This window comes from Pteronotus mesoamericanus, unplaced genomic scaffold (genome assembly GCF_021234165.1).
Source record: "Pteronotus mesoamericanus isolate MK-2021 breed Mesoamerican mustached bat unplaced genomic scaffold, CSHL_Meso_final contig_68, whole genome shotgun sequence".
Taxonomy (NCBI): Eukaryota; Metazoa; Chordata; class Mammalia; order Chiroptera; family Mormoopidae; genus Pteronotus; species Pteronotus mesoamericanus.
The window spans coordinates 24,425,326-24,442,455 of record NW_026555234.1 but is presented as its reverse complement, the minus strand read 5'-3'; the positions used below and the strand labels follow the sequence as shown (position 1 = coordinate 24,442,455).

Here is a 17,130-nt window from a genome sequence, read left to right as displayed (position 1 = left end):
CTGGCTTTTTCCAGCACTGGGCCCAGGGGCGGGTCAGCTAAAGTCCCAGAGATCTGCCTCTGCTTGCAGACTTTCTGTTAGTCTTTGTCAGTGAAAGTCTTCCAGCTGTACTCCTAAGCAGCAAGGCAGAAGCACCACAGGGTGGGGGAAGAGTGATTCCTGTGGGTGGTGCTATTGCTTCCCCTCAGGCTAATTCCACTTGGAGGGGAGGAGGGGAGTTCCCTGACTGAGAAAGATAGCTTCTGTAGTATGGAGAATGACTCAGCACAGGGATCCCCACAGCTGTTTCTTCAGTTTTCTCCCCAGAGCCACCAGCCCCACACTCCCCTCATGCATCTCTAGTCCACTCTGCCCTCCCTCTGCCAGAGCCCAGGGTAAATGGCTACAAATAGAATTTTGTGCATTGGCTTTTTGGAGGCTCTCTGTATCTCCAGCCATCTCTCCCTGGTGAACAGAAACCCCACTGCTTTTCATAGCTGTATGTTATGCGGGTTCCTTTCCCAGTTCTGGTGCTGTAGGTTGGGGAGCCCTGCTTGAGGTGTAGACCCCACATTCTCAGGGGAAATCCCCCAGCCACTGAAATATCCCTCCAGATCTTCAGCTGTCACCCATGGGAGCCCAGCCAGCCCTCTTGAATCTCCTCCACACTCCTTACCAGTCTCATTGTGGTGATGTGGCTTCTACCGTCTCTTTGTGGTTATAAGGCTTCTCTCCAGCTAGTGTTTAGTTGGTTATTCAAGATGATTTTTCTATAATTTAGTTGTAATTCCAGTTTGGTCCTGGGAGGAGGCTAGTGTAGCTTCCACTTACTGCTCTGCCATCTTGGGTCTCTGCAAGTTACATTTCAAATTGAAAACCTAACTAAGTAAGTTATTTCAGATAAATAGAATAAGCACACTTTCTCAAACTGCTTTAAATATCTTAAAATTTTTGCAATTTTTTCTGTTTTGTTATATTTTTACCTTAGTTCACTTTCACTATAAATGGCTTTAGTCTCCTATTACCCCAATTCATCCTTTTAACCTATCACTGTGCTCCATATCTACAGCATTCACTATGAATACAATTTTTCTTCTACCTTCATCTGCTGTCAATCACTCCTAAAACTCTATACCCTAGAACCTCACTGTCCAATGCAGTAGCCACTAGCTATATATGGCTGTTTAGATTTTAAAATTTAAATTAAGCTATATTAAATTAAATTAAAACTTCAGTTCCCTGGTTGCAGTAGCCACATTTCAAATGTTGTAGAGTTACGTGTAGCTAGTGGCTACTGTGCTGGACAATGCAAGTATGGAACATTTCCATTGTTTCAGAAATTTTATTGGACAGAATTGTCCCAGAGTTTGCATCTGGAATTTCTATATAGAAAGAGTCTGGTTAGCAGTATGGTTGAAATAGGGATTTAGGGATTTATTCTGAAGCTGAATTAGGTATTATTCTGTACATAAATTGTATGCTTAGATGTGTGTATATGGGAGGGGGGCTGATTGTAATTATGTGTGGTTAGAGTAAGGCTCACAAAGCCACTCCTTTATTCAATCATTGTTCTGACCACACCAAACTCCACCCTCCCCCCAAATTGCACTTAATTAGCTAAGTTCACCTTAAGGCCTTTGTTCACCTGCAGTTATCTCTATTAGCTATTGCCCTACCCACAGCAACTACTTACCACAATAACTCACCATTCAAGGTCCAGCCTCAAATGCCCCTTCCTTTGGGAAGCTACCATAGGCAATGTAGTTCAAAAGCTCACAGACAATGTAAAAAAGCTCACAGTTCAAATCCCTATTATGGAATATATCACAGCCTTGCCTAGGATTATGGTTCATTGTATGTCTGAGTCCTCCAATAGATCCTGACCCTACAAGGACAGAGACTTTGTCTTTGTTTTTTAGGTATTTCCCCAGTGCCTAATACAATAACTTACCCACTGCAGGAGCTCAGTAACTGTTCATTAAGTTAATTTTTAAATAGCTTGGATGTCTAAAAGACATCCTGACCCTAAATCTGCTCCAAGCGTAGTCCTCCCATTCTCAGTTAGTGGTTACATTATCCTAGTTACTCAGGTCTAAAACTTTGGTGTCATCCTTAATTTCTTGACTCTTCTCTTTTTCTTATGCCATTTTCCATCACTTCCACTGTTATTATCTGGTCCTTATACCATCTCTCATTGAAATTTTTGCAGTTGTCTTATACTTGGATTATTCTATTTCAATACATTATTTTCAACCCACTAGCTGTACTGATTCATTATTTATATACACACATATATATGTATAAATTCATGTCCCTGATTGGTGTGGCTCAGTAAGTTGGAGCGTCACCCCATACAACAAAAGGTTGGGTCTCAATTCCAGATCCTGGCACATACCTAGGTTGCAGGTGCAATCAGTGGTTGGGGTGCATATGGGAGGCATCCAATCAATGTTTCTCTCTCACAGCAATGTTCTCTCTCTCCCCCCCCCACTTCCTGTTTCTCTAAAATCAATAAACAAGCAAGTAAACAAAAAAAGAGAACTGAAAAAATTTTTTGTTGGGCTTAGTATGTGCCAGTTACTATTCTAGGCACTTTACAAATGTTAGCTTATTTATTCCTTATAATGACCTTCTGAAATAAAAACTATTATCCCTATTTCAAGATGAAGAAAATGAGGCATAGAAAAATGATGTAATTTGTGCAAGGCTGCCTAGCTCATAAAACTTAAATCATATCACATCACTTCTCTGTTTGAAACACTCCGATAATTCCCCATTTCAGTCAGAGCACAAGACAAAAGCCAAAGGCCTAAAAGGTTATGTGTGACCTGCATCCCCCATCATCTTTATTTGCCTCCATAGCAGTTTATTGAGTTTATCTCTCCTCCAACAAATTAAGCTCCACCAAGGCAGGCAGGAAATTTTGTCTACTTCCCCACTACCAATTTTTTTTTCTCAGTGCCCAAAACAATGTCTTGCATACTAGGACCTCTTGAAATAATTGTTGCACAAATGATTCTATCTCATTTACTGTAAGTGGAAACAAATGTTTAAGAAAAGAAGTAAAAACAGAAATCCTGGGAGCTTATTATATTTTGAGCTCATAAAGTCAATATTAACAAAATAATAAGTTGTATAAAATTAAAATTTGTGGGCATATACAAGACTCCATTTAATAATAAGTAAATTATTTAGAGCAGCAATGAAAACGAAAATCATCACCCTTTGTTAGCACCACACTCTAACCAACTGAGCTAACCAGCCACCCAGCAAGAGCATCATTCTTTAGTTATTTAAATGACATTTTAAAAACCCTGTGATGGACAGCCTAAAAATAGAGGAGGTTTTGGGTGTTTTAATAGTTTGGATAAATGCAATCTTGAATGGATTCTGCCAACTACTCTAAATGCCCAAGAATAAAGCATAGGCTTTTAGGCAGAGTTCTAGCAAATCAGCAACTGTGACACCTTAGATTCCAAGATAACTGGGATCTCCCTTGTGTAATGCCCCCCAAAAAAACAGTTCAGTGACGGCAGTACCCTTAACATTTTTAAGATCAAGTAAATGATGTGGAAAAAAACCAATGAGTATCTATCAAGAATAATTTAAATGAATAATTGCATATTATTTTAAACTATGGCCATTGTCAGTTTCAAGAGCTGGATGCTATTTTATATTAATTTGTTTTTTCCCAAGTCCATTTTCTGATATTATGTGCTTTTGAGGTTCATTTGCTCAACTTTTTACATTAAATTGCTCAAACCCACTGCACTGTGTTTTCCTCTCTATGAAAGAAAAAGTTATTCTCTGGTATATTTATAAGATTCTTTAAAAAATGAGTTCTTCCGCGCTCTGGCCGGTGCGGCTCAGTTGATTGGAGTGTCCTCCTGTAAACCAAAGGTGGCGGGTTTGATTCCCCGTCAGGGTACATGCCCAGGGTCCCTCCCAGTTGGGGGTGCCTCTAAAATCAATAAGCATGTCCTCTGGTGAAGATTAAAAAGAGAGAGAGACAGAGAGTTCCTCCATATTTACAAGAACCATCTAGCAAATTTTTAAACTTACTTATTTCTGGGTTCCACGGTTTGGGAGTGGAGCCCAGGGACTTTCATTTCAGACCCTTGTCTGAGAACCACTTAACTCTGCTATTTTTATATTTTACAGCTTTCAAAATATTAACTTTAGAAATCTAAAGAGGAGAGGGCTAACTCCGGTGATTGTCAGAAGGTACAAGAATGAGCAGCCCACGTTGTGCCATGTTACAAAACTTTTCCTCAGTTTGCAGATCTTCTTTCCCTAGGGAGGAAAGCAGTTCTCTTTCATCGAGTAATTAGCCGCCTTTCAACAAGTTCCGCGCAGGTCCCTCAGGATGACCCCCAAAAGTCAGGAACTCATTTCTGCGACGAAAGTTAAAGCTCTCTTCGTCCTGCATGCCCTGCCAGCGCCTCAGGGACCGGGTTCGCTTCCCGCCACCCGGGCTCCTCCTCTGCTTGCCTTTTGGGTCGCGTCTTCCCCAGGGCGCTCCGCGCCGCAGGTCTTGGCGCCAACCGGGTGGCGGCGCTGTCCGCCCCACGCGCGGCAGGCACGGGCCCGAGGGAGGCGGAGGCACGGCCGGCAGAGGAAGGGGTGGGAGCGAGGCGCGCGCCCTGCTCTCGCGTGCTCTCGCACCGCTCGCGTGACGGGCCGGTGTGTGTGCGAGGCGTCGGCTCCGGGGTACACGGATCGCCGGGCGCGCGCCGCTGAGAGGGGCGTCCGGGTCCGGGTCCGGGTCAGCGGACCCGGCCGGCGCGAGGTGCGGACGGGCGGGCAGCGGGGGTCCCGGGGGACACAAGCGCACACGGTCCCGGAGGAGCCTTCTCCGAGGCTGCTCTTCCTCGGCCAGACGGAGAGCGGCAGTGTCTACCCTCCCAGCGCACATTCGCCCCGCGTCTCCCCCCGCGGCGGCTGCTCCTCCTCGGCTCCGCCAGCCCAAGCGCCGCTCCGGGGCGGGCGGCGGCGGCGGCGGCGGGACCCACGAAGCCGCTTTGTGTGCAGCCCGACGAGGGGCGGCGGCGCAACCACCTGACAGAGGCCCGAGCGCTGGATGCACCTTCCGCCCGCATGAGGAGGAGGAGGTAAAGGCGGCGGCGGCTAGGCTCCCGCCCTCGGCTGGTGAAGGGAGGGGACGGAAGGGGAGATCGGGGGGTGGGGGTGAGGGACCGAGGCCCGGCGGGGCTGCCCGGAGGTGCTGGTAAGGCCTTGGCGGCGCGGGACGGTGCTTGGTGGCCGGGGGCAACAGAAACCGCTGGGGTCCCTTAGCCGAAGTTGAAGGAACAAAATGTGAAGTGCGGAGCCGCGTCAGCCGCTTCCTTGCGTGGGGTTTGGGGTGGAGGGCGGCTTGTTTTCTCCTCCCGCGGGGGTGGGAGAGCGGGACAGGGGAGGGGAGGAGCGTGGCGGGGACGCCGGAGGTCCCGAAGCTGGGCCTGGCAAGGGCGTTCTTTCCCGGGAGCCGCCGCTGCGTGTGGGTCCAGTCTGGCCCCTAGTTTTGAGGCCTAAGCCGAACCCTATAGGCCTCTGGTCTCCTTTCCCGAAGGGGACCAGCCGTACGGACACTCGGCGTTTCTCTCCGATGGAGCCGGGGCCTTGGGGGCCACGCCGGACTCCCGAGGCCGCCAAACTTCGGACCTCCGTGCTTGGGGATGGATTTCATTGTGAAAGGCGGAATGGGAAACTCCTGGCGCTGCTCGGCGCTTCCCGCGGCCGCAGCGGCTGTTCCGGAGAACCCCGTGGGCCCGGAGCTGGCGGGGCCCGCGTGGGTGGGGGTGGCGGGGCACCCGCCCGGGTCCAAGCCCGGGGAAGGAGCGGGTGGTGGGGCTGCCGCCTCGTCCCCGGCCTCCGGGGAGATAGGGCCCTTTGCAGATTAGAGATTGTTGAAATGAAAAAAGAGGTTACAAAGTCGCCCCTTTCCCGCTGAACTTTTGTTTTCTGACCGATAGAGGCCGGTAGAGGACTGTGAAAGAAAAGTTGTCCCCCAGGATGGACTTCACCGCGCAGCCCAAGCCTGCCACTGCCCTCTGTGGCGTCGGGAGTGCAGACGGGAAGATTGCTTACCCTCCGGGGGTAAAGGAGATCACCGACAAGATCACCACCGACGAAATGATCAAACGACTGAAGGTAGGCGGGTGGACGGAGCCCCCACGCTTCAGACGTGCGTGGTAGGAAGTGCTCTCTCCGGTGGTGGGAACTGCTCTTCTAGGCCTGACTTTTAGAGCTTCTCTTAAGAGGCTTGTAAAGATAGCTCATCTCCTTTACTCCATCTGAAAGGTATTCTATTTTGGCCGTATCTTTGAATAATAAGTTCTGTGGTTGGGGGCGGGGAGGGGGAGCATAACCATTATGGAAAATGAAAAAGAGTGTATGTATGTGTTTTTTATCTTGTTTTTTAAGCATAAGAATTCAACTTTTAAAGTTTTTTTTTCCTAGAAATAGTTATGAGGATATTGTTCAAAGTAGCTTACAACCTTAAATGTAGGTAATAATTAGTCTAGGAAATCCTATTTTCATCAGCTTCTGAAGAGACTTGATTTAAGTACAAAAGTATTTTGTCAAAGTGTCATAATTTTATAGTTATAAACTTAAATGTGTGTATAGTATGGTTAAGCTTTGAGAGGAGGTACTGGCTTTTCAAAATTCAGGCTTGAAGTAAGGTGATGCTTTAGGTGCACATGTTCAAAGAGTTGTAAGAAAGACTTATGGCTCCTTTTGTAGAGAATCAGCTTATAAGTAGGTATTTAGTTTAAGTATGGTGGTCCTAAGGTCAAAATTGGAAGTTTCAGCTTTATATTGATCAGTTTTTTGCTGTGTTGCATGGGCATAGATTGTGGCCACAGCCTTGCAAAGTAAACTCTGTTCTTATTAAGGGATCAACTTGATGCAGTGGTTCTCAACCACCATGTCTGTGACCCCTAAGAGGACATTTGCCAATGTGGAAGACATTTTGGTTGTCAAAGTTGTCTAGATTGGAGCAGGGAATCCAGCTAAGAAACTGTTGATAGTAGTCTAAGTGAAAGGTGTTAAAATCTTGGCGTTCTGATAATGGGAATAAAGAGGTAGGGAATGATCCAAGGGACAAGTCAAAGTTAGAACCAGACCTGGTGGGAGGCTAGGGAAGATACAATGTTAATAGTGTTTCTACCGTAGTGCTATGTATTTTTAGGGAATGATCTTGCCCCTTTCTTTGCTTTTAGAGCTTAGTATAATGCCTAGTAAATGTTTACAATGTTGTGAATGCTTAATGAATATTCAAAGTATTCTTTAAAAAAAATTTTTTTTTTATTGATTTGAGAAAAACATCTATTTGTTGTTCCACTTATTTATGCATTTATTGGTTGATTCTTGTATGTGCCCTGACTGGGGATTGAATCCGCAACCTTGGCTATTGGGAGGACACTCTAACCAAGTACCAGGCCGGGGCCATTTTAAAGTATTCTTGTAGTTTAATGTTTAAAAATCTAATTAGTTGTTGTCTCTTTAAGGTGTAGGACACAATACCTTCCTTTAAAATAAATCTTGATACTAAATATTTTACAAGAAGTGAGGTGCTTAATTGATGATCCATAAGGTTATATTGAGTGTTTCTGAGATGTTGAAAAATTATAAAATATAAAACTGTTAAGTAAAAATTTTATTAATCTTTTTAATTGTATTCATGTGAAAAATATTAAAACTTAAATTCTAGAGCTGGATAATCTGGTTTAAAAAGTTATGACTGTACTTACATTTTCCACTTGAAAATAGATTAAATGGCAGAAATACTGTGAACCAAGTCCAGAATGAGCATTGGATTAGAATATTCATTATGAGTTCTTTTGGAAGTTAAAATTGATGTGCATATTAACTAATTTTAATTCTATGCTAAAATTTTGCTTTTCTGAAGAATTTTTAAGATTTTGTCTTCCTCCTGCTTTTCTAAGTCTATTTTGGAAGTACCATTTTGACTTTTTAAGGATTCCTGTTTAGTTAAAGTATTACTGTCTCATTTGAAGTGTAGCTTTTTAAATAATGTTTAACTGTGTTTTTGATAATTTGTGTTTTAGACCCTTAGGCAGATTTTATTAATTCAACAATTTATTATTATTGTAACATAGCAACAATGTTCAAATGCTTTTTAAATACAAAGAGGGCTTAAAAGCAAATGGAATCTTGGTCCGTGGAATTCAGAGATATTTGTCTAATTCTGTTCAGTTTAAAGAACAAAACAAGCATTTTTATAGTGAAAACATAATTTTAGAGTTAAAAGCTCTTAAAAGAAATTCTGGGACTCTCTCTGTTTACAGATGATAAAAGTTAGGTTCAAAGTGGCCAAGTAACATTTAACAAGATCATTAATAGGGCAGGTTCGTGGCAGAGCCAGAGCAGTAGCATTATATTTATTTTTATTCTTATAGCTACCTTCATCTAAGAAGTAGAGCTAAGAAGCTGTGGTTTTTACTGTGCAATTGAAAACAGTAAAATGAAAAGGAAAGGGAATCAATGAGAGTTAGTCGGTCTTTTGCAGGGAGATATAGGACAGCAATTTTTTCTTTAAGCGGGAGAGAGAGAGAGAGAGAGAGAGAGAGAGATTGATTTGTTGTTCCACTTATTTATGCATTCATTGGTTGGTTCTTGTATGTGCCCTGACCATGGGCTGAACCCGCAACATTGGCATATTGAGATGATGCTCTCACCCATTAAGCTACCCAGCATAGCCTAGGACAGCATTTTTTTTTTAACATTAGAGAAAAACTATTGTGATGCTTTGAAGCTTCCTTAAAGATAATCCTTAGAGGATATCTCTGAAGAGCTAAGGTATTTTTTCATATATTAGAAGTTTTGATTTCTAAGAAACTAAGTACTTTTAAGTCCAATCGCATTGGCCTTCTGTCAGTTCCTTGAACATGCCATATTTATTTCTGCCTAGACAGATCCCACATTATGTCAGCCATACGTACCAGTCTTGTCAATTCATCTGTCATTTATTTGTTGTTCTTAAGGGAAGTCTCTTACACAAGTACTCTTATAACTCCATTAGAAGAGAGAGGGGAAGAGAGAGAGTGTGTGTATGTGTTCTCCATTGTATTATCCATTATATACTCTTTTAATTTCTTCACATCACTTATTATAGTTGTGATATTACACTTATGCATATGTTTATTTGGTTTGTCTCCCCAACTTCTCTATAAGCTTTGCAAATACAAAGCTTATATTTATTTTTGCATCCTTACAGTGCCAAAGTTAATGCCTGGCACATACTTAGGTGTTCAACAAATATTAGTTGAATGAACAAATAAATAGTTTGAATTAATATTGGATTAGAGAAATATTTTTATTTTTGAAAATGAAAGATAATATGAAAATATTTTGAATTATTGGGTTGGCCAAAAAGTTTCTCTTTTTCCATAAAATAAAAAACATATTTCCCATTTTCACCAATAATTTCACTGATTTAGATATTTTGAGTATGTTGGCTATCTCACATATGGTATAACATTGATTATTCTCAATTAATGCCTTAATTTGATTGCTATCAACTTCAGCTGGTCTACTGGACGGTAGAGCACCATCCAGTGAGAAATCTCCAGCACAAACTTCACAGACCACTCTTGACATGTTCAGTCACAGCACACAGACTGCACAAAAATCTTTTTTTTGTATTTCAGTTGCATTTTTAACCTTTCTTGAAATAATAAAATATATGCTGAAATTGTTGCTTATTTTCTTCCATCTCCAATATTAAAATGGCTATATAAAAGTTCACCAATTTTGATAAGTTTTTTAAATGCAGGCTGATATGACAGCGGTCAAAATACAATCTAACAAAATTGTTTCCAGTGAAGTTAAAGACAATAAAGCACTACCACAGCCATCTTACCTGAGTGTGGGGTGGGGGGGAGGGGAAAATGAACTTTTTGACCAGCTCAATGCAACTAAGTACCTTACCTGTATACTAGAGATGATGAAATACATATTTAGAATTTTAGAACTAAAGTGTAGATATGTAGCTTAGAGTTTATTTGGTTTTGTTTTAATTTTCCAGATGAAGAAACTGAGTCTGAGACGTTGTGACCAACCGTAGTCACATAAAGCTGAAAATTGTCCTTAACGGTTTCGTTACATAGATAAGTTAGTTATATATTAATTGACAGATATTAAAAGCCATACAAAAGTTACTTGGCTATTTTGGAAGGACAGCAGTTTGCTACCAATGTTACATTAAGCGTGAAGGTCTATAGTTCACAAAAAGCCTTCCTCTTACATAGTTGAAGGTTCTGAAGCTAATTCAGAGATCACGTTTGATAAGTTTTATAACACGTTCAATATACACCTATGAACAGTGGTCTATAAAGTTCAATTATGTGATTCTGTCCACAGTTGGTTATATACAGTCAATCTCTGATCACGTAATACTATAGAACTATGTGCTACACACACTTTTTGTTTGTTTGTTTTTTGTTCCTTGCTTTCTTGCTGTTTTGGAGTTGGGAGGTCCTTGATAAGCCTTGGTTTTTAGAGGGAGGGAGGAATGGGAAGGGTAAAATTTGTTTCTGATATCCATTTCTTATTACCTGATTTCAGAGCTCAGTGCTCTAATAGTCCTCTGGCCACAATTTCATACCCAAATTAGCTATATTTATTATGTCACAGAATAAAATCCAAATAATTACTACCTTGTTGCTAAGAATTAGGAAAGATGAAATAATAGGATTTTATTGTTCTGAAAATATACCCCATTTTTCTCCCATCAGGTATTATTTCTGCATTTTTTTTTTTCACTCGACTATAATCTTTCTCTTTCTGTCAACCATTCTCTCTCTTCCCCACAGTCTCACTTCTGCTTTCTATAGCCTGGCCTGGCCTGTTTGATAGTAGGAATTAAGATATGGTGGGCTTGATTTAATGTAGGGCCTCCCCCTTTTTTCATCAAACCTAGGTTGAGAGAGGGGAGGACTAGATTAGGGACAGGAAGCCCATAAATTCTTTCCCTTTTCTTTCTTCCAGGTGGACTCCAGAAATACTTAGTTTGGTTGTAATTTTCACCTCCATAAATGATTTTTATTTATCCATAATTGCCACATGGCATCTTAATGTTACATAAAATTCAGTATGTAATTTCACCTCTAGATTCCACTAAGAATTAAAAAAGTGGAGAGGCAAAATTTCTTAAAAATCAAGCCCTAAGACATAGCCAGTATGTGTTGGTGAAGTAATAGTGCAGGACAGTTCCTATTTTAGGCTTGATTTGTGTAGAACTATTCTGTTTTTCAGTTGCTCTGTAACAAACTACTCCAAATCCTGTGGTTTAAAACAGCAACCTTTTTTTGTGATACAGAGCGAGAGAGAGAGAGAGAGAGAGAGAGAGAGAGAGAATGAATATGCGTGTGTGTGTGTGTATCAAAATTTACCATTTTATTAATTTTTGAGTATGCAGTCTGTGGCATTCACAGTGTTGTACAACCATTATCACTTTCCACCCCAGAATTTTTTCATGTTCCCTAACCAAAACTTTTACCCTTTAAACAATAACTCTATATTCTCCCCTTCCCCCAGCCCAGGCAACAACCATTCTTCTTTTAGTCTCTATGAATCTTACTACTTTATGGGTGGAATCACACAGTATTTGTCCTTTTGTGACTGGCTTATTTCACTTAGCACAGTGTCTTCAAGGTTCCTTCATATTGTAGTATGAGGCAGATTTTACTTTTTAAGGCTGAGTAGTATTTCACTGTATGTATACAACATCTTTTGTTTATTTGTGCATCAGTCAGTGGACACATGGGTTACTTCTACCTTTTGGCTACTGTGAGCAGCTTTTCTTATCTCACAGTTTTGTGGGTCAGGAAGTTGGGCAGGGCTTGGCTTGATTGTTCCTCTGCTCCACATTGCTTACTGGGCTCACTCCGTGGTACTCAGTTGGTAGTCTAGAAGATCCACACTGGCTTCTCTCAAACACTTGGTGCCTTGGTAGGAACAACTAATAGCCTGGACTCAGCTGGGCCCTTTTTCTTGTGTGTGTCATAGCCTTAGGGCTTCTTCACATGCTCTTTCCAGTAGGGTAGTTGCACTCAGGGCTCCAAGACAGTATGAAGGAAGGGAGGAGGTTGCCAGCACTTTTAGAGGCTTGATTCAGAATCGGCAGTGTCACTTCTAACTTACTCTACTAGTTAATGTAATCACAGCCCAGCCCACATTCAAGGGGAGAAAAATTAACCCTACTTCTTAATGGAAGAAGTAGGAAAGAATTTATAGCCATCCTTAATCTATCACGGGAGCTCTGATGCCAAGTCAAAGTGTACCAACTGTTCACTTTTTAGCATACTTATCAACTTGAAAAAACATTTAATCTCAAAAACAATAGTATGTATTTGCAGCCAACTAGCTAGATATATAACATTTATTTTAAAAACTGTAAGAAAAAATTGTAGGAATTGTTTATGTGCTAATTAGAAAAATTATGGGGGAGACTTCTAATTTGATTTTAGAAATGTTTCTCATATTATTTGAATTTTTACTGCAAAGTATTACTGTCTGATTATAATGATGATTTTTCTATCCCTTTTTTTTCTATCTCAACTTTTTATTTTTGAGACATTTTACACCTCTAGAAATACTGGAAAAAATTGTGCCTGCAACACTCATATCCTTTTACTCAGACAACATTTGTCTCCTTGGCTTGCTTTTATGTTACTGCACACACAGACACACACACACAACATACTTCTTTGTTTAAGAGTCACTTGAAAACAGGACATTCCATCACAGAATCCTTCAGCATTCTTCTTAGAACAAGGATGTTCTCCCACTTTTCACAATTATTATCACACTCAAAACATTTAACATCGATGCAGTGGTATCCATTATACTGTCCATAATAAAATTCTCCCAGTTGCCGTAAAAAAAGTTGGGTTGCAGTATAGTATCACATGCTTTTATCTTGTCTCCTTAGTCGTCTTAACCTACAAAGTTCTCTCACCATTTTGGCAGGACAGAGAGAGTTTTGAAGCATTTGTCTTAGAGGAGTTCCATGTTTTTGTCTCATTTCTTCATGCTTTGATTCAAGTTGATTTTTTTTTTTTTTTTTTTTTTTTTTTTGCAAACATACTGTGCGAGTGGTCTTGTATAATTATTAGTTCCCTTTGCTTTATATCAGGCGGCATGTATATTATTTTGTCCTATTGGTTATGCTAAATATGATCACTTGGTTAGAGATGGTCAGTACTCTCCATTATAAAGATACATTTCCCTCCTTTGCAATTAGTAATATTTAAGGTGACAATTTGTAAAAATAATTTGTTTTTCAACAGTTCTTATGTAACCATTTTAGCATTCACTTTGATGATTATAACATGTTGGCTTATTCTGTCATTCCTTCTACATGTACTAGCTGTCATTCTGTAAAGAAGAGCCTACCCCCCACCCTCATTTAAAAAAAATTAGTCATGGATTCTGTATTCAGTGCATTATAATTCACTACTCTCTGTTTCTTTGAGAGTCAAATTGGTTGTCTTTTTGAAACTTCTTGTGTCTTCTTGATATGTCTTTCTGAGTTTTTGAGCACTTCTTTGTTTTCTGGTACAAGATGTTCCACCTTGTGCTTCCCTGCCCCAGATTTGGATCGGTAATAGTCTCCAAAGAGCCCCATTTTCATCTTAGTAGGAAATGATATTTATAAACCAAGATCTGAGCATGGGCACTATGTTCACATTGTTACTAGGATGTGATTTCTTTAGGCCCTTTCAGTGTCTAGAACTAGAAAATATATACACATATACTTTAAATCATGAGTTCAATTTGCCTACCTTCAACTGAAACCTAGTATCACAAAATTTATCCTAAACTTCCCCCATTCCATATTTGTATCATCCTTCTCTTAGAGTGTACACTTGTTTTCCTTTGTGAAATTGATTTATTCATACTACCCTACTGTAAGTACAAAAAAATTCAGACCTACTATATCAGTATCTCTTGCAAGATTTCTTTATAATTCTTTCTGTCGCATTAAGGTTATATAGAGTACCATGTTAATTACTTGAATTTAAATTTTTTTGTCTGAGTGGTTATGTTATCAATTTTATATACAATTTCTTTCTGTTTATATTCAATCAACCAACTCTTTATTTCCACTGACATATTGCTTGATGTTTTTTATTATAAAAACACAACATAAAATTTATCACCTTGACCATTTTAACTAGTATTAACAATATGCACATTGTTAATACAATAGATATCTACAACTTTTTCATCTTGCAAAACTGAAACTCTATAACCATCGAACAACCCCCCCTTTTCCCTCCCAGCCACTGGCAACCACCATTCTACTTTCTAAAAGTGTGCATCCTTTATATTCCTTCTGTAAGTGGAAACATACAGTATTTGTCTTTTTCTGACGGGTTTATTTCACTTAACATAATGTCTCCTTAAGACATCTCCATGTTGTAAGCATATGACAGGATTTCCTTCTTTTTTTTAAAGGCTATTTAGCATTACATTGTGTGTGTGTGTGTGTGTGTGTGTGTGTGTGTGTGTGTGTGTGTACATGCCACATTTCCTTCATTGATCAATCCATTGATAGACTTTTAGGTAGTTTTTACCTCTTGACTATTGTGAATAATACTTCAATGAACATGAGTGTGCATGCATTTCTCTGAGATCATATTTTCAATTCTTTTGCATGCATGTATGTATATATAGAGATCTATGTAGATATCTACATACATATACATATCCAGACTATATATTGCTGTGATCACTGGATCATATAATAATTCTATTTTTATTTTTCTAAAGAACCACCTAAATTAGGTTTTCTGACCCAGTTCCACAGTGGAGTGGGGGGTTTCCCAAGAACAAACAGTTCTCAAACACCAGCAGGTTGTTCCAAAATGCAACTAAATTCTGATACTATCTACACAGAGGAAGCATCATATTCCACAGGTTAAGGATTCAGTCCTACAAGACAGTCTCCCCAACTCCCCAGTCACACTTTAGATGCCAGGTTACCTGTGCTTCTGATCGAATGACCACAGACTGGTGATTCCAGACACCCCTTCCAACTCACAATGCCACTCACAAGTCCAGGTTGTCACCAGTACTTCTGACCAATTGACTGTAAAGCAGTGGTTCCCACAACCCCTCCTTAGGTTTAAGTTGCTAGAATGGCTCACAGAACTCAGAGAAACATGTTACTTACTAGATCACTGGTTTATTGTAAAAGGATATCACTTTGGAACAGCTAGATGGAAGAGATGCATAGGGCAAGGTATGTGGGAAGGAGTGTGGAACTTCTTTCCTTCTCCAGGGACACCACTCTCCCTGCATCTCCATATGTTCACCAACCCAGGAGCTCTCTGTACCCACTTCCCCTTGTTTTTTATGAAGGCTCTGCTATATAGACACAATTGATAAAATCATTGACCATTGATGATTGATTCAACCTCCATCCCTTCTCCCCTATATGAAGATGGGGGTAGATGAGACTGAAAATTACAACTTCTAACCACATGGTTGGTTTTATTAGCAACTAGCCCTCCTCTTTGGGTGCTTTCCAAAAGTCACCTCATTAACATAATGAAAGATAACCTTTTTTTCACTCTTAATACTTAGAAAATTCCAGAAGTTCCTGGAGCTATGAGCCAGGAATTGTAGGCAAAGACCAAATATATATTTCTGTTTTCTTTTCTTTCCAGTTTCCTGCCCAAATTCCATTTTTATTTATTTTTTATTGATTATGCTATTACAGTTGCCCCCCTCCAGCCAGCACCCTCTGCTCCCTTCAGCAACCCCTCTCCTTTGTTCATACCCCTGAGTTGTGCGTGTAAGTTCTTTGGCAACTCCGTTTCCTATACTTGCTCTTAACATCCCCCTGCCTATTCTGCAACTACCAATTTGTACCTCTTAATCCCTTCACCTTTTTTCCCATTCCCCCAGACCACTCTCCCACACTGGCTACCACCCCAGTGTTCTCTATATCTATGATTCAGTTTCCGTTCTGCTTGTTTGCTTAGTTTGTTTTTTAGATTCAGTTATTGATAGTTACTTATTTATTGCCATTTTTATGTTCATAGTTTTGATCTTCTTTTTCTTGAATAAGTCCCTTTAACATTTCATATAATAATGGTTTGGTGGTGATGAACTCCTTTAGCATTACCTTGTCTTGGAATCACTTTATCTGTTTTTTGATTCTAAATGATCGCTTTGCTGGATGGAATAATCTAGGTTGTAAGTCCTTGCTTTTCATCATTTGAATACTTCTTGCCAATCCCTTCTATCCTGCAAAGTTTCTTTTGAGAAATCAGTCTTATGGCTACTCCTTTGTAGGTGGTTGTCTGCTTTTTTCTTGCTGCTTTTAAGATTCTCTCTTTATCTTTAACCCTTGGCATTTTAATTATGATGTGTCTTGGTGTGGTCCTCTGTGCACCCATCTTGCTTGGCACTCTGCATTTCCTGGGCTTGTATGTCTATTTCCTTCACCAAATTCGGAACATTTTCTCTTATTATTTTCAAGTAGGTTTCCAATTTCTTGTTCTTTCTCTTCTCCGTCTGGCACCCCTGTGATGCAAATGTTGGAATGCTTAAAGTTGTCCCAGAGGCTCCTTACACTATCTTTGATTTTTGGATTATTTTTCTTCTTGCTCTACTGATTGGATGTCTTTTTCTTTTTTATGTTCCAAATCATTGATTTGATTCTCAGCTTCATCCATTCTGCTATTGATTCCCTGTAAATTGTTCTTTATTTCACTTAGTGTCTTCTTCATTCCTGATTGGATCATTTTTATGCTGTTAAAGTACCCACTGAGTTCCTTGAGCATCCTTATAACCCGTGTTTTGGACTCTGCATCTAGTAAATTGCTCATGCCATTTCATTTAGTTATTTTCCGGGAGTTTTGCTCTCTTGTTTCATTTGGGCCATATTTCTTTGTCTTCTCATATGCTTCTCATGTCTTCATCATGTTTTTACAGCCAGAAGTTACGGTGACTTACCTTCCTGGCGCTGGAACCCTGGGCTCGGTGGTCTGGTGTGGGGCTAGAATCCCTTGCTCCTGAGATATCCCTCCATTTGATATCCACCACACGTGGGTTTGGGACCAGCTCATTCAGTGTCCCCACGTCTCTGCCCCTCCTACACACCTGAATGAA

The 17,130-nt window shown here is 40.4% G+C and overlaps 1 protein-coding gene across 5 annotated transcripts in view; it reads left to right on the top strand.

Annotated features, from left to right (window-relative positions):
* The first annotated feature begins 4,994 nt into the window (after positions 1 to 4,994).
* PDS5A (PDS5 cohesin associated factor A) overlaps positions 4,995 to 17,130 on the top strand; it is a 100,168-nt gene continuing 88,032 nt past the window's right edge. For 4 of the 5 annotated variants that reach the window (XR_008529875.1, XM_054582071.1, XM_054582073.1 and 1 more), the window contains exons 1-2: positions 5,156 to 5,206; positions 5,952 to 6,129. Coding sequence is in view for 4 of the 5 variants with exons in the window: in XM_054582071.1 (XP_054438046.1) it covers positions 5,992 to 6,129 (138 nt within the window). In the remaining variant the exon portion in view is untranslated. Of the gene's footprint in view, positions 5,091 to 5,155; positions 5,207 to 5,951; positions 6,130 to 17,130 lie in introns of those variants that run through there. The other variant, XM_054582072.1, reaches the window with a different exon arrangement.